General features: G+C 41.1%; 1 protein-coding gene across 1 annotated transcript in view; it reads right to left on the minus strand.

Annotated features, from left to right (window-relative positions):
- Positions 1-15,607, minus strand: part of CACNA1C (calcium voltage-gated channel subunit alpha1 C) — a 408,531-nt gene that overhangs the window by 177,569 nt on the left and 215,355 nt on the right. The window contains exons 4-5 of the mRNA XM_054281854.1: positions 11,688-11,827; positions 4,654-4,793 (exon numbers count right to left, since the gene is read on the minus strand). Coding sequence (XP_054137829.1) covers positions 4,654-4,793; positions 11,688-11,827 — 280 coding nt within the window. The remainder of the gene's footprint in view (positions 1-4,653; positions 4,794-11,687; positions 11,828-15,607) is intronic.

The following is a 15,607-nucleotide window of genomic DNA, read 5'->3' on the forward strand; positions in this document are numbered from 1 at the left end:
AGACTGAGAAAGCATTGTAGATTTTAATAGAGCATTTCAGGGCAGGTTAGTAATTGCAATGAGACAGACCAAAATCTAAAAATGTCTAAATTTTTCATCCACCTTGTCTGAATGTGCCCAATTTTCTCATAAACTCAGAGTAACCATGGACTGAAATATAAGCATCATTTTGAAAAAGTATGTGTTCTACTTAATTATTTAAATACACATAAAAGTAGTCATCTCTAGGCATTCACACATGAAAATTCTTGTCTTATTCAATTCAAAAATGTACTCTGCCAGTTACATGCTGCTGTGTCACTAACAGAATGACATTGCATTGTCATGGGGAGGGTTTGGCTTAGGTCCTTTTGCTCATCCCTCTCTTTCCCTGTTATACAATTGCTGCATCTCCAGCAGACCGTGTAAGCACTGGTGCTAGAGAGGTACCTACACTGCCTTTGAGTAACTCTCCTGCTACAAGACTCCAGTAAAGCTTGAACACATCACAAGCTTAGCTTTCTGTGGTTTAAAAAAAAAAAAAAAAAAGAGACACATCATGGCAAGTTTTTGTTCCAGTGGAACAGTCAAGTTTCCTCTCTAGCTTTATTAAGAGTAGCAGGGTCTTCTGCCCACATAAATCTGTGTTGTCAGCAGAGGATCTTGTTCAAAACACAAATATGGAGCACAGCAGCTACTCAAAAATCATATGAGTTCCAAATTGTCTAGGAGAGCTTATCAATTAAGTCTGGCAAATATCAGATAGGCAATAACCAGTGGCAAAAATGCAATTACATTAAGACGAAGTACAACATAAAGAGAATGAACAGAATGTATGAGGTGGTATAATTGAGCAGCATGAATAAAGGTGATAGAAATGGAATTTTATAAATTAAAAGGGCATGAGCTAGCATGTGTAGGAGTAACTTATTGCCCTTTCCAATAGTCAGGAGTGATTTTCCTCTTTAATTGGATCATGCTTCTTCATTGCCCAATTGGATGTTTCTTTTTGCCCTCCTGAAGCATAGAATGTTTAAAACAGGTTTTAAAATATGTAATAACATAAAACCAAGAGAGAAGAGTAATCAACAGAAAACTCATAGCACAAAAGGGCTGACTAGATTCTGTCCCTAGAAAGCTTTACAATACTTTACACTCCTGCCAAAGGAGATACTGGGTAAGTTTCCAAGACACTAAAGTGATTAAGTTTCGGTAGACATGCTGATTTTGCACTTGTCTACTTATGTCCATCAAGGGAATTGTTTTTCTTCTTCTCTCTCCTTTCTCTAACCACTCTATTGATCTTAAAGCCCCACATCAAGACAGGTGCTCTAAAGCACGTGTGAAGTTTTCCTTACAAGGAGACTGCTTTGGTACTCTATTTTGGTTGCTGAAAGAACTTTACTGCTAAAGTGTGAACTGCAAGAACTGTGTTAATATGGCAGTAACAGAAGAGTTGAACAGTGAAATCTGGCATGTGTATCAACGATATCGAGTTCTTAGATCCCATTTTCAAAAGTGACTTTACTACAATGAAACCAAAATAATCCGTGTGCTTTGCAAAATAATCACCATTCATCTGCATACTAATTCCAGGCTAGAAGGACCCAGTGTGGACCATTTTTCCAGAGGCAGTAAGACTTAAAAAAAAGTTGTAGGGAAAAAAAAAGTTTTCTTAATTAGCTCAAACTCTATTCTGTACACAAAGCAATGGCCAGCAGTGGGATGACAGCTGTGGGAAGTATCTTGATCCCTGTGGAGTTTCTTGGAAATGTGTAAATACTTAACACTATTTTTTTTAAGTTATACTGGGAACCCAAACACTTTGAATTCAGTTCCTTTGAAGGCTTCTCCTGTGATGGCACAGTTATTTTCTGTAACATGGATAAAAAACGTCTGTCCTATCTTTTGAACAAAATGTCTTGTTTTCTTCCTTATGACAAGTGGTCTTGTGAATGTCCACATAACCACAAAGCATAAAAGTGTCATCTGTTCTCTTAAAAATTATGAAATTTTGATGTGCCCACAACCATCATCCAGATGTAGTCTTCAGGCTTTGTTGAACTCATGATCTCAAACCCTTTTGATTTTAGGAGGCGCTAACGTAATCTGGGGCCTTGGACAGTTTGATCCTAACAAAGATTGTCAAAGGTACCTTTTTGTTTGTCTGTCCATGGATGAGCCAGCTTTGCTTGCACATGAACCACTTACTGCACGGACAGGCCCCCATTTCTTGGTTGAGATATTCACTGGCAAGAGACAGCCAAGTCCAGGAATTAAGCATGCATGGAACTTGGGAAAAGGGACTGTCAACACTTAATATCCTATATTAGATAGATATATCCTATCTCTCTGAAGCTGTTGGATTGTTGTGTTGACCTAAATCTAGTACTGATAGCCAATAGGAGACATAAATAATTAGAAGCCACTTTTAGAAGTGTTAAATCTTGAACTTTTGTTTCCAGCTCTCAATCTGCAAAATGCAGACACCAGTGATTTACTTCAGAGGGAAATTAATATGTCTTTCCCCCACTGCAAACCAAACTTATTGGAAACTTTCTATATGCTGAGACAGGTCTTTAAATGCATGAACCTGAATACAAAACATGTCCCTCTTAAATTGGATTATTTCCTATGGATTGAGCCAGAGACAAAAAAAATCCCCGTAAACTCCTTGTGACTCAGAAAAAATTATTCCATGCTGCAAGCCAACCTCTCCACCTCAGACAAGCTATTTCCCAAGACCAATTCTAACGAGTATAAGATTTGAATGCAAAAATTCACCACGTGTTTTCAAAAATTTGTTTTATAGGAATCATTGTGCTTTACACACTTTTTTTCCAAATAGTAGTAGTTAGATCTGGACCTCAAGCCAAGCAGCAGATGTTGGAATTTCCATGCAGAAGGCAGCTGCCAGTGACCCAGAGCATTCCCTCTTACTAAAGAGCTGCTGCTTCCATACAGAGTCTGTTAAGTGAGAAGGAGTTTCAGCGTATGTTACATTCGTGCAATTTTAGGACAAATCTGTGCTGGCTTTTTTCCTTACAGGGGGAAAGCCTTCTGCATTTTGGAAGGGCAAGGAAGCAAAAAAGCATATCTTTATAAATGGCAAAACACTGCAAGTGCAATGTTGGTAACTCACCCACTGGTGTTTATGATGCCTCAGGGACCGAACTTGGATGGGACCTGAGACTTGACTTCTAAACCTCTGCACTAAACTTATGTAAGAATGTAATCCTGTAATGTGCTATTTATGGTTAGCTTAGGCAATCTTATCTAAAAGGCCTCATGAGAAAAGTTATGCTCTAATACATATGGATGCGATAACATCTATTCTAGGCTAACCAACAGGCATTTGTACAATTAAAAAATGCCCAGTCAAGATTGAGGATGCATTAGCTACAGATCTCAGTAGGCTTTTTAAAGCCATGCTGGCCCTCAAGAAGTCTGGTTTAGCAAATATGTCCCTAGTCAGAGTCACAAAGATTAATAGAGGATATCTTGTCAGATGAAGTTGATGGTTTGCTTCTTCACACTGCATTTTATTGTCTAGACCAAGTGTTTGTTAGTCTGCACCAGGCTCCCTGGCTCTGTTCTGGTACAAATTAAATACTCCTTGATGAGAAAACTCACAAATGGACTGTTAGTCTATGCTGGGATTGAGATTGGACATGAACTGTGTCAGGCTTGGTTCCCTCAGCTTCCTCAAGCCCTCCAAGAGCACCGAGCACACAGCCAAGCTCAGTCTGTATCAGTACAACTGATACCACAGAGTTTATGGCAACTCAACTCAAGGTTTTTGCATGACTAAGGTTAGAAGTACTTTAAGATACCAGTCTAACAAGATGCTCAAATAAAAATAAACAAAGTGCTTCCTACAGCTATTCTGGAGAAGATTAACTCATTTTCTGCTCACTACATCTCTCTTTGCTATAATCGTGGAAACCAATGACAGTTTTCAACCACCTCTCTCCATAAGGTAAACAGGTCCCATCCATAACAAACTCTAAAGCCAAATGATATAATTTTCCCACATTGTCGTGTCCATATTCCACCTCCACAATGGAACTCCCAGTCTTAGTTACTCATAGCTTCATTGCAAACAAGAAAAGGGATGAAAGACTATCAAAGGCTGCTTGAGGACTTTCTCAGAGGCATTACAAATAATTTAAGCAAATCAGACTAACAGAGAAGGTAGCATGTCATTGTCCTATATTCTGTTGCTTCTAAACTGTTCCCAGTTCTCTTGATCTGAACATCACATACAAAGAAGAAAATTCAATTTTAATGAAAAAGTTCCTTTCCCTCCAAAAGCAACACACATGACCATGCAGAATTTCCATCAAAGTCAAGAATTTATAATACCAAACTTCACCATTTAAAAGATTTCATGCTTGACATCACAAACTCCCTGGATCTTCCCCTTTCATTATTTAAAAAGGCTGCACAATAAGACTTGACATACCATGAGTCTTCCATTGATTTTCAGCTCTGCTTTGGTCATCCTTTGATTAATGTCACGCTTATCACAAATACGTACATTTGAAAAAAGTCTTCCCCCACACACCCAAAATAATCTGTATCATGCTCTGTCTCCAAAACTGTTACAAAAATTACCCCTGCTGCATGTCACACCACAGACACAGCTGAGAAGAAAACAGTGGTATTACTTACTGGGAACTCCAGACACCAGCCGTAGTGGACGTAATACTCGGAAAGCCCGCAGTGCTTTAACATCGAATCCGGCACCTTTTCCTCCTATTGAATTCCCCCCATCTGCTTTGGTTGCTTGTTCTAAAATTGCACTAAAAAGCCTGCAAAAAGAAAGAGGAAACAATCTGTAGGCAGGCAGCAAGGCTTGGGCTAAACAGGAACAGAGATCATCACCATCATCTCACCCAAGCTATCTCACAGACCTGTGAAGGGTGTCACACCTCTCTCTGACATTCCCATATGGTGGAGGAGAGACAGACTCTTCCCATATGCAACAGCCTATTGGGGGTGTCTATACCATTTGCAAAACACTTGTTTCTGGAGCAGACATAAACATGACAAAAAGCTCCTCCTTCATGCTCCTCCATGGCTCCTTGCAGCCAGCTATGGGCTGCCAACATTTTGCTGTCTTTATTAACCAACAATCCACCTTGGAGGAGAAAATCATCACCCTTAATTAAGCCAATCATTAATTATCTGCCACCCATTTTACAAAGAATTAAGATTCACCAATGGCACTGCAGGTGGAACTTGGTCTAAACTTGAAGACCCTTCAAGGGGCAAGTTTTTAGTTAGAGTGCATGCTCACACTGTGTGCTTGTGGATCCATTTGTAAATCCCCAGATGCACTGGCTAAGGAGAGTTCAAAACTGTAGTAGTCTTATTATTAGAATGTTTTATTACACCAGCCTTAATGTTTTATCTTGGCTAATAGAAGTAGATGCTTTAAGGAGAAGATGTCTCACTCAGAATGCATTTTAAAAGGCAGAGCAAGAAAGAAAAAGGCAATGTTCTTCTGCAAAAAACCTGAAGGCTCACCCTATCTGTTAATAAGAACTTGATTTAATAAATTAGCTTTCAGGAAGCAGCTTCCATTTTTCTGGTAAAACATTAGTACATTTGGGGGAGAACGGACTCCTCATGAATTTGCTAATGATATTGCTTTCAGCCTTGAAATCCTCAGCTTGAGCCCAGCCAGATTCAGTAGAGGTTAAAAGCTGTTCCAGCCTAAATGGATGTTTGGAGCTCTGTAAATAAGGCTTGCTTGGGAGTGGCAGAGACCCTTTGGTCTGTCGGGTGCCATGGAGGTACCACAGACAACTTGAAATTAACTTCTTGAGATGAGAGAACCAGTCCAGATGGAGAGCCTGGACACAGCAATGGTTTCTCTCACAGACTTTGCACTCTGTGGTGCCCCTGTGAGGATCTCATTCATATCCTGACTGGCACATTCCACAGAGAGCCCCCAGACCATGGGTCAAGCAGACACTGAGCTGGCTGATGGCTTAACAAGCAGCTCCAATGCCTGCAGCCTGTAGATAAATCTTACTGAGGGAGTCACAAACACAGGGAGCTTGCCCTGGATATTAAAATGAAGATCCATTTACTGAAACATCTAAACCAACAGATTCCCCCAGCACTAAATCCACACAAAAACATGGATTAGGGAACCGCAAATGCGAAATTCCTTTCTTAAGAAGGTTTTTGGTTGTTTTTTTTTTTAATGCATATTGAGAGTCTTATAAAACTTGTCAGCTGTGACTGAGGAACTCCTAACTGGATCTATTCAAAGCATCAACTTGAAGCACTGCAGAAAGATTTAACAACTAGGTAACGAGCATGGGAAAAACTGTGTGTGAGGAGGTTGGATGCTGAGTTTGTAGGTGTTGCAGAAGCAGGATACAGAGAAGAAAAAAGCAGAGCCTCTGAGAAATACTGCATTGACTACAGACATCACAGAGACAAACAAGGGTTGATGCAAAGAATGTGAGTTATTGGAATGTATGCATTTCTTAAGCTGTGTACACAAATTATACAGTTGCAATTATCTGCTGGTCTTCATAATAGAAACACTGCAGGTCAAATTTGGCCTAAGGCATTTTCAGTAAGTGACTGATTAAGCTCTAGCAATGTGCTCTGTTTCACATTCAAACATTTCTATCTTTCTAGTCCACAGAATTCCCATAATAGGCGATGAGTGACATACCTGTACAATAGACCCAGTCTCCTGGGATCCTCTAAAGGAAAAATAATTTACTGTAAAAAGGCTTCTAATACTGTTTTTCAGCTCCAAGACTAGGAATCTCAAGGAGCTCTGAGTCAGCAATTGTGCAAAACAGGGGGTCCATTTTCCTGATCCCCATTTTCACTGTCCCCATGTTTTCCCAAAGAGCAGCTCTTGGCACTGGGCACTGAGGCTGTTTGTGCTGCCACTTGTACAGTGAGCAAACCAGACTGCTCTAGAATTCTGCTGCCCAAGCAATGCCCTGAATTAGTTCAGGAGGAGCAGAAACACAACCAGTAGGACAGCTCACTCCTCTGGAGCTAGAGCCTGCCTTCCCAGGCTAGTGCAGTTCCACTGCAGGCCAGCCGGCCTTATTTTTTGTGCTCCAGCACTGGCATGCTAAATGTGCTCTTTTGAAGTACCCACAGTCATCTGCTTTTGCACTTCAGGAATAATTTGCAGTAATTCCTGCTGCTCCTAATTTTAAAACCTACATTTAAACTTGAATTGCATTACTCCTGCTAATCCTGCTTTAATGCATTTACTCCATGCTTTATATTTCGCCTGTACTAATCCTGCTTTTTCCTAATGCATTACAACTTCTTATTTCTCCCATTTATTTCACTCTGCCTTCTGTATTAGGGTCTAGCCTGGCTCAGTGTGGCCTACTGAATCTCTACTCCACTCTTCAAGTTCATAGAATATCCTGTAAATTTTTCTTCTTTGTCCTCAGCACCTCCCTCAATCAGGCATGGGCAGACATCCATGATGTACAGGTACCTAATGCTCTTTGGTTTATCAGCTAATTGTTTTCTGAGACTAAAACAGCTGGACAGATGTTAAACTACTGATACCAAAGATGAGGCCAGAGCCTCATCTATCTTATAGAGGAAATCCTGCTCTTTGAAGAAAACATTTTGGGAAAGTTTTCAGTAGGTATGGTGGAGTGAGGTGCAGCTCTATATCAGTAGATGAATTAGCATGCTCCAAGCATAGGGTGACAGAGAAATAAGACTTTGGGTGGCACAATAAAAAGCAAGAGGGCTAATCTCTTGTAGCCTCTGGAAATCTCAACATTAAACTTCCCCTCCTCCAAAAACCAGATATCAACCTTACTTACTTCTACCTAATTACTTTCTGCCAGTGTGAATCCATGCCCCATTTTCATTTGGGTATCATACTTTCCACTGATGAAGCACAATTAACATCACCTTAATTTCTGGATTTCATTTGTGACATGACTACACCCTAATTAAATTCATCTGACAGACATGAACTATAAGAGCAGAAAACCAAACTTTTATCACATGCATGTATGGATATGCTCCTTGCTTTGTTTGGATTTTTTTAAATTTACATGTGAAGTAAGAAGCTGGCTTCACTGGAGTTTTTTTCTTGTATTTTTCTATTTCCCTTTTGACATTTAATATATCAAAAGGGTTTTCACTTTGCTAGATGACCCCAACAGCAGCATGATAAGGCTGTAACCTGCTCTTCATCTCTTCCTCTGTGGGGAGTACACTGTGATTTTTATAGCATGAAAAAAGAACTTGTCATGGTCCTCCAAAATATAGAAAGAAAACAGAGGCCTTGGTATTTCTAAGGCAAAAAATCAGCAGAAAAACATAGCTGAAGAAAAATCCTCTTAGGAATAAAAAAAAGAGGTTTTTTTCACAGTGCTTTACAGTTCACCTGTGATTCGTGAGTGTGAAAATGTTTGGATCTTCCCTCTAGAAACTCACCACAGGTCTTCAGTAAGACAGAAACTGAGACCACAGGTTCCAGTCTGCTCTGACTTCAGATTTTGTCCAAATGTCTTCACTGCTTCCCTTCCCAAGTAAGACTATAACATTGCCTTTCAAATTACACCACCTTTTTCTCTGGCAGTAGCTACAGATCCTTGGAGAATGACTGTGCTTGGCAGACAAACCACAGCACTGCCAGGAAAGACAGATATTCTTCCCTCACAATATTGTCAAGCTGGTCTTCTCTCAAGAGAAATTTCATAATATTGAGGGGCATCACTGTGATATCTGAAACTTTTAGTGTTTTCATAAAGAGGAACAGCAAAAATGAAGGAAGTGGGAGACAATTTGCCTAACCATTAGTGCTTGTGGGTTGTGCCTCATTGAGTGGCTTAGGGGTCTGGTTTCTACTATTAATTAATAATGTTGGTAGAGCCTCTGATTGATACCCTCACACAGACATTCTTCAAAGCAGTATTTAAAGTGCTGCTATAGCAAGGTCAGAGGCTATTTAAAGAGAAGTCAGATTCAAACTCTACAAGACATAGCTGATGAATAAACAGGTCTCCCACACTTCTAGAATGATAAGCTGCTTCAAGCCTACAGTCTAACATGTATCCTTTCACCAGAAAACAGAGCAACTGTGTTCAGTGCTTCCCTGTGCTGCTGTTGCATATTCCTATGGCCTTGTTAGAATCACTGACTATAAAATCCCTTTGGATACCAGGGTATCTATCTTCAGAAGGCAGGGGAAAGTTGTACAGGCACATTGTTATAAACATTTTTCATAGCAACTGTGACTCTCCTCTAAAATTTATATCTGTTCATTCACATGTCCATTTTCCACTTACTCTACTGACTAGTTCATGTTAAGGTAAAGGAAGCCAGATGTGCTATTTATTTATTGAAGTTATTTGTGGTGAACTGAATATGGGTGGATTTGAAAGATCTGAAATCTGTCTTTTTTTTTTTCCTCCTTTAACTTGCAACAGTACTCGAAGAAGTGCTTCCCACCTAGCCAATGCTTTGTAGCATCTTTGAAAATTAGAGATGATTGGTAAGGCAGAGCAAACAAATGGCAATTATCACAGTCACGCCATCCTTTGCCCCACACACCAAATAAATCTCTCTGCCCCACTATTTAAATAACAGCTTTCTCCAATAGCTCCATCAAAAGGCAGAGAAAGGCACCACAAGGAAATGTTATCAGTAGTTGCTTTCTTCCTCTTTCCTCTCTCTTTTCCAAATTTATTTTAAACCTTTTCCATGGGGCTTCCTTCCTGGAAAAATATTCAAATACACTGAAGTTTAAACATAGTGTCACTGAGGGATTTCAGAGAGCCCCTAGGAAAAGAAGACAGGGCAGGAGAGGAAGAGATGGTATCACCAAGTAGATTTTGCAGAGGGGCTGTGGAGAGGAAAATCAGCACACCAGCCTAGGCTGTGGTACTGTACCAGTGAGTTTAAACAGATAAACATCAAAGGAACCCATCTGGCCTTGAAGTGGAATCTGTCACTTGAGATTGTTGCTATTTAACAGAGACCTTGGGGTCTTGGCCATGTTTATTATACTCATGTAATCCTTCCCCAGTTACATTTTTTCTTCCCCATCTCCTGACTAAGAGCTGCTGGAGGCAAAAGCAGATAGAGGAGCTGAGAGCTGCAGCTTGTGTCATTGGCAAGGGAATTAATTTCAGCCTGAATATCATCTTGCTGATTAACTGCCCTCGTAGGAAAATTGAAAAGGACTGTACTTAAACTAGATATAATGCTGCTCTGTGATTTCTGGAGTCCTGCTGTCTCACATCCAAAGGAAAAAGAGGAGGCAATGTGTCCTCTCTTTAAAATGCCTCTTTCTCATAAAAATGAAAAGGGAATAATCACATTCACAGGAGTTTTGTTCTTCAATCTGCCTTCCACTTAGGCAGCAATTTCCAAACAGGTGAGATACCTGAGGGCATTCAAAGGCAGAACCAATGATGGAATTAGACATCAATACCAGAGGAGGGGGTGGGGATTTTCCAGTCTTCAGGTATTGACATGCTAAGGGATCCTCTGTCCATAGGAAGGAACAAAGGAGAAGCACAATGGACATTGCTGTAAGGAGAAGCTTTATGCCCACGTGGATCTGAGAGGTCTTGAGACTAAGAATAGGCTTCAGCCTGCTCTCCCTCCCCCTCACTGGGAATTCTCCTTCCACCCACTCTTATCCATGATGATGGGAAGTGGGAGGCATTGGGAAGCACGCAGCACTTTGCTGATTAAATATTTTGGGGCCAGCACAAAAATGATCAGGAAGGCGGATTGGTGTGGGGCAAAAGCTGTGAGGGGGTTTTGATTACTAGGAGTGTCCCTTTTGACGTTTTCCCTAGGAGTTGATGCAGGGTTTCCTTGGGAAAGAGGTGAAAAGACTACAGGTATTTGTGGGTGATGAAACTCTCTAACAATGGAGTGGTGGGAGGATGGGACAAATTATTCAGGCAAAGAAATACTTGTTCCCTTTGTATTCAGAGGTAGTTTATCCTTCACCTCTTCCCTTCAACAACCACAATTTCAACCCCTTGCTTATCTCTAGCTCTTAGGCAGAAAAAGCAAAAGATGCATTATTTTGTTTTTACTCAAATAAATTAAATGCCAAACTTGAAAAACATGGAAAGAAATAAGAGAATTAGAAAGGTTGCAGCTCAAAGTGGTAATTTGATCTACAATAGTAAAACTAGTCTTTAAAGAAGTTAAAAGATTAAAAAGGTCAAAATCAAAAGTGTTGAAATTACCAGCTGAGCAGTGCAATTGAAATGAGGAGCTAATTTTTGTTTGTAAGTAGGAACATCTATGATTTAAATGTTTCTTCCATCTTCCAGAATGAGAAACATCAGCAAAAGTTCACAAGATGGCAGAATTCATCTGTCACCAAACTCCTAATCTTAATTAAGGGATTACCTATATATTATTTTTAAAAATTCATACAGATTTAAAAACAAATGCATTTTCTTGCAGTTAAGCACATTCAGGCAACTGACTTTATCTAAGAGCTTGGGACTGCTTTCTCTTCTTACCTCTAGCTCCCAAAGAGCAGTTTCATTTCCCTGTCTTGCAAACATTAAAAGGGTGTTTGCCAGAGGAGCAGGATGGACAGCAATGTCTAACATCACCCACGTGTAACAAAGCATTGACCCACTCTCATGGTCCCAAAGGTTGCCAGTATCCCCATGTGGACAGTGTTGAAAAACAAATTTGGTACTCACCCTACTACCACAATTATAAAATCTAGTAAATTCCAGCCATTGCGGAGGTAAGCGTTGGGGTGAAAGAGAAGTCCGTATGCTATTACTTTTAAAAATGCTTCCACTGTAAAAATTATGAGAAAGAGATATTCCACTCGTTCCTGGGGAAGACAAGAGAACAAGAGAGACACTGGTTAGTGTGACAAATCACAAATCAGGATGTTTTCTTCTGTCCTGGTCCACCCCTGCTGCCACCAGGGTACACCTCCCACTCAGCTTGCTGGCCAGAGGGCTTTGCTCCTCAGCCTTGCATGGCCTGCAGCCACTCTGACAGTACAAGGGGCAGTAAATTTTAGTTACATTCTGAAATTTGCTGCCCTTTTCTTGGCAGGGACTGACCCCTGAACTTGCTTGTGCAAAGCAGGAAGGGAGAGGGTCAGCAGGAGGTTCCCAGCCCTCCGGGCAAATGTTGTCAGCCATCAATAACAAGCTGCATCCAGCCCTTTTCTAGCTCTGGAGAGGAAATATTGCTGCATGCAATACTGTGGAGAGAGATGGGGAAAATTAAATGAGCCCACCTGTGACTGATATGTATGTCAAACTGAGCTTTCTTTGGGATTCCCTTTTCTGCTGCTGGGGAATAAGTAGGCTGAATATTGCTGATAAGTGATTCACAGATCAGGCTGACTAACACTAGATGCTTTTAGTCATTCTGTCAGAATTGTACATATCCCTGCAAAATGCAGGCTGCAATTAAGCATATCCAAACAAAGGCACTTCCAGTTACAGTAGAGCCTGATTTGGGACAAGAAAGCAGGCTTCTGGAGTCAGTACACAGGCTCCCCATCTCTCATCCTCAGGGCTTTTAGCCCCAGTGTGGAATAAGGATAGCAGTATTGCAGAAATGGTAAGGATCTCCACCTAAGTAGGAGGGAAACTGCAGCATTAGGTAATCACTACACAAGTGCTGCGTGGCAAGCTGAGTGGGAGATAAGTACATGAAAACTAGATGACAGCAAAAGGAGACCAAGTCCCTACAAGGTTAAACTACAAAGTCATTAGAAGTTCACACTAAAGAAATAAAATCCGAGATAAATACAAATTAAAACATCCTAGGCATTCCTGACATATCTTAAAGGATACCCAGCACAGCAGTCAGACAGGTCACTATGTTTCTTTCCTGCTCCAAATTAAAACTGCCCTGTTCCTCTGTCCAGCTGAATGAATGTATGACATTTTCATATTATACAGCAATAGAGAATGAGCAGGATTACAAAAAAATTAGCTCCATCATTTGACAGCTGCCCATTGGAATATCTTCAATTCACCTCTGGGTAATTAACAGCTCACAAGAAGCCTGCAGATCCAAAAAAAGCTATTGCTAGTTCATCTGCATGTTTACATTAATGTGATATTTTAAAAGACTGAGAAACTCCATCTGACAGTAGCAGGCACATGTTTGTGCTTTCAAATATTGCTGGTTTGCCTCAGACAATGCTTTCCCAATGCCTGCAGTATCCCCCAGTGCTTAGTACAAGGAATGCCTAAAAAAAGAAAAAGTGTCATTCTGCAGTTATCTGATCCAGTAGTAAAGCTTTTGAACACACCCACAGCAAAGGATTTGTCTGTCGTTGTCCCAGATGGAGACACAGCAGCACACCAAGGATTTCCCTTCCCTTGAACTCAGGAAAGGAAACAACAGCACACAATACTATGTTCCCAGCTCTACAAATAGTAAGTAAGTGCTTGCAACCAGGAGTCCAACCAGGGGCTTGAGCACAGGAAAGAGCCCCATGATGGCTCCATGAAGAGACTGACATAGTGGTCCTTCTCCTTCCACTACAGCTGAGAGCTGAACGAGTACTGATACACAAATCACAGGCAAACAACGATCCATCTCCAGGCACACATTTGTAAAGTAGGACCAGCTATTGCAGAATCTCTCAAACAAAACCAAAAAGAAATGCAAAATGACCCCATGATTGGAATTCCATGTGGTCTTCCCAACTGCCCTGCTCCTTTGTGCTGCCACGTGGCTGTACCAACATGGCCCAAGGCCCCACCCCACACAGCTCATGGGAGCTCTGCCTCATGGAGCAATGCCCCATGTCTGCAAGCACAAGATAAAGCCAGTATAGAGATTGAAGAAAGATGAAAATGGGCTCTGAGGGGGAAAAACCTGCCCTGAACTGAGGATGGGAATAGGGAGTGCTGTGCCTGAGATGGACATGGCCTCACTAGTGCCAAATGAACAACTTTGAGGATGGAAACAAAGATTTCTCTTATGGTAACCCAACAGTTAGCCTCTCTCACTCCCTGTTTCAACCAGGGCCTTTGCACAGTTGTGGGCAAGCTCTTTTTCCCCTCTCACAAAAATGGCCAAACTACTCCTCATCCTGCCTTTGAGGCTGCCCTGCACACTCAGTTCATCTCCCCCATAAACACACCCAGGATCATGACAAAGTGCTGCAGGCCCTAAAACCTCCTTTAGTAGCCACAGCTGAGATGGCACAAGGGATGTGGAGGAGCCCACCCACTCATTCAGAGCTCCAGGGCCATTAGAAGCAGGTGGGCAGAACAGGTGAAGTGGAAGGCCTGAGGCTGACCCTGTGCCCAGCAATTTAACAGCAGACATTGTCACTGGCCCCCAGGGACAAACGCTGCTGCCAGCCCCGTCTGGCTTTGTGCTGCACAGCCACAGCACTCTGCAGGCCAGCACAGCCTTTCCACTCCATGAATTTCACTGAAATACCTGTGCTAGTGCCAGCAAAAGGAGTCCATGAAAGAAAACACTTGGGAAAATTCTGGAACAACTTTTATTTTTTTAATTAACTACTATTTTAAAAATATTTAGTGCTGTACAGAACAGACAATATATCAACAACTAACATGTTCCATTTGGCTGGGTTTAGGAGCCTCATACCTTTTCTATCTCTAAAGATGCCCATGGGAATACAGACACTTTTTGTTATGGTAATAAATGCTGCTTGTTGTACCATGTTATGGGGGTAATAATATGCCAAAGTATTGCACACACATGCATACATATACATCTATACATTGATATATACATATATGCAACTACAAGCTGTTTGAATAAATTCCTTACAGTTTTTCAGCTAAGATGGAAAGATCCATAAAAAATAAAATTCTATAAAAGGTTCTGAAATTAACATAAGATACAGAATGTTGAGCTGAGGATAGGTTTTTATGATCCTCTGCACTTAAATTAATGATTTCAGGGTGTAAAACTAAAGGAAAAATACTGCTGAGATTAAACAGTGCAGCTGCTCCAAAAAGCCATTTCAGAAAGCCACTCCTGCTCTTACTCAAGAAGAATTTGAAAAGCCTACTAAATAATTTGTGTCCCCTTTTCTTCCTATACTATAAAACTAAAGAGCCTTTATGAACAGAGCATAACTCAGTAATGACATAACACAACTGAGCTCCCCAGAATGTGGACTGCAGCCTCAATTCTGATGCCACCTTGCCCAGAGAGGGCAGAGATGTGACTCAGCCCCTCCCTGCCTCAGGTTAGAAGTGACAAGACTGTCTCTCACCCTCAGCAGCCACAAAACAATGAATTTGTCTCTGCTAAATGGGCATCTGCACTTTTGATTGCTCATTTGAAGCTTTGCTCTCACAGATGAGGTAGACCACAGCCCAGTGTTTCAATGTCCCAAGGGACACAGCCCTGCAAAGTATCTATCATCCCAACTCCTCTGAGAAGCTAATTTGGTACAATTTTAGAAGAAGCCAAGCTAGAAAAATATTGGTATTTCTGTCTGAGAGAGTTCCCTGTTGACAGGGAGGGAGGGAGCTGAGCACTACATTTGTGGGACTGAAAGGAGATAACAGCAATGCCCCTTGGAACACTAATCCAAACCACAGCATCAAAAGAGAGGAACCTTTGGAGCTGTAAGAAAGAAGGAACAGAAATT

This window comes from Melozone crissalis, unplaced genomic scaffold (genome assembly GCF_028551555.1).
Source record: "Melozone crissalis strain CALT ecotype California unplaced genomic scaffold, PUWL_Pcris_2 ptg000033l_1, whole genome shotgun sequence".
NCBI classification, from domain to species: domain Eukaryota; kingdom Metazoa; phylum Chordata; class Aves; order Passeriformes; family Passerellidae; genus Melozone; species Melozone crissalis.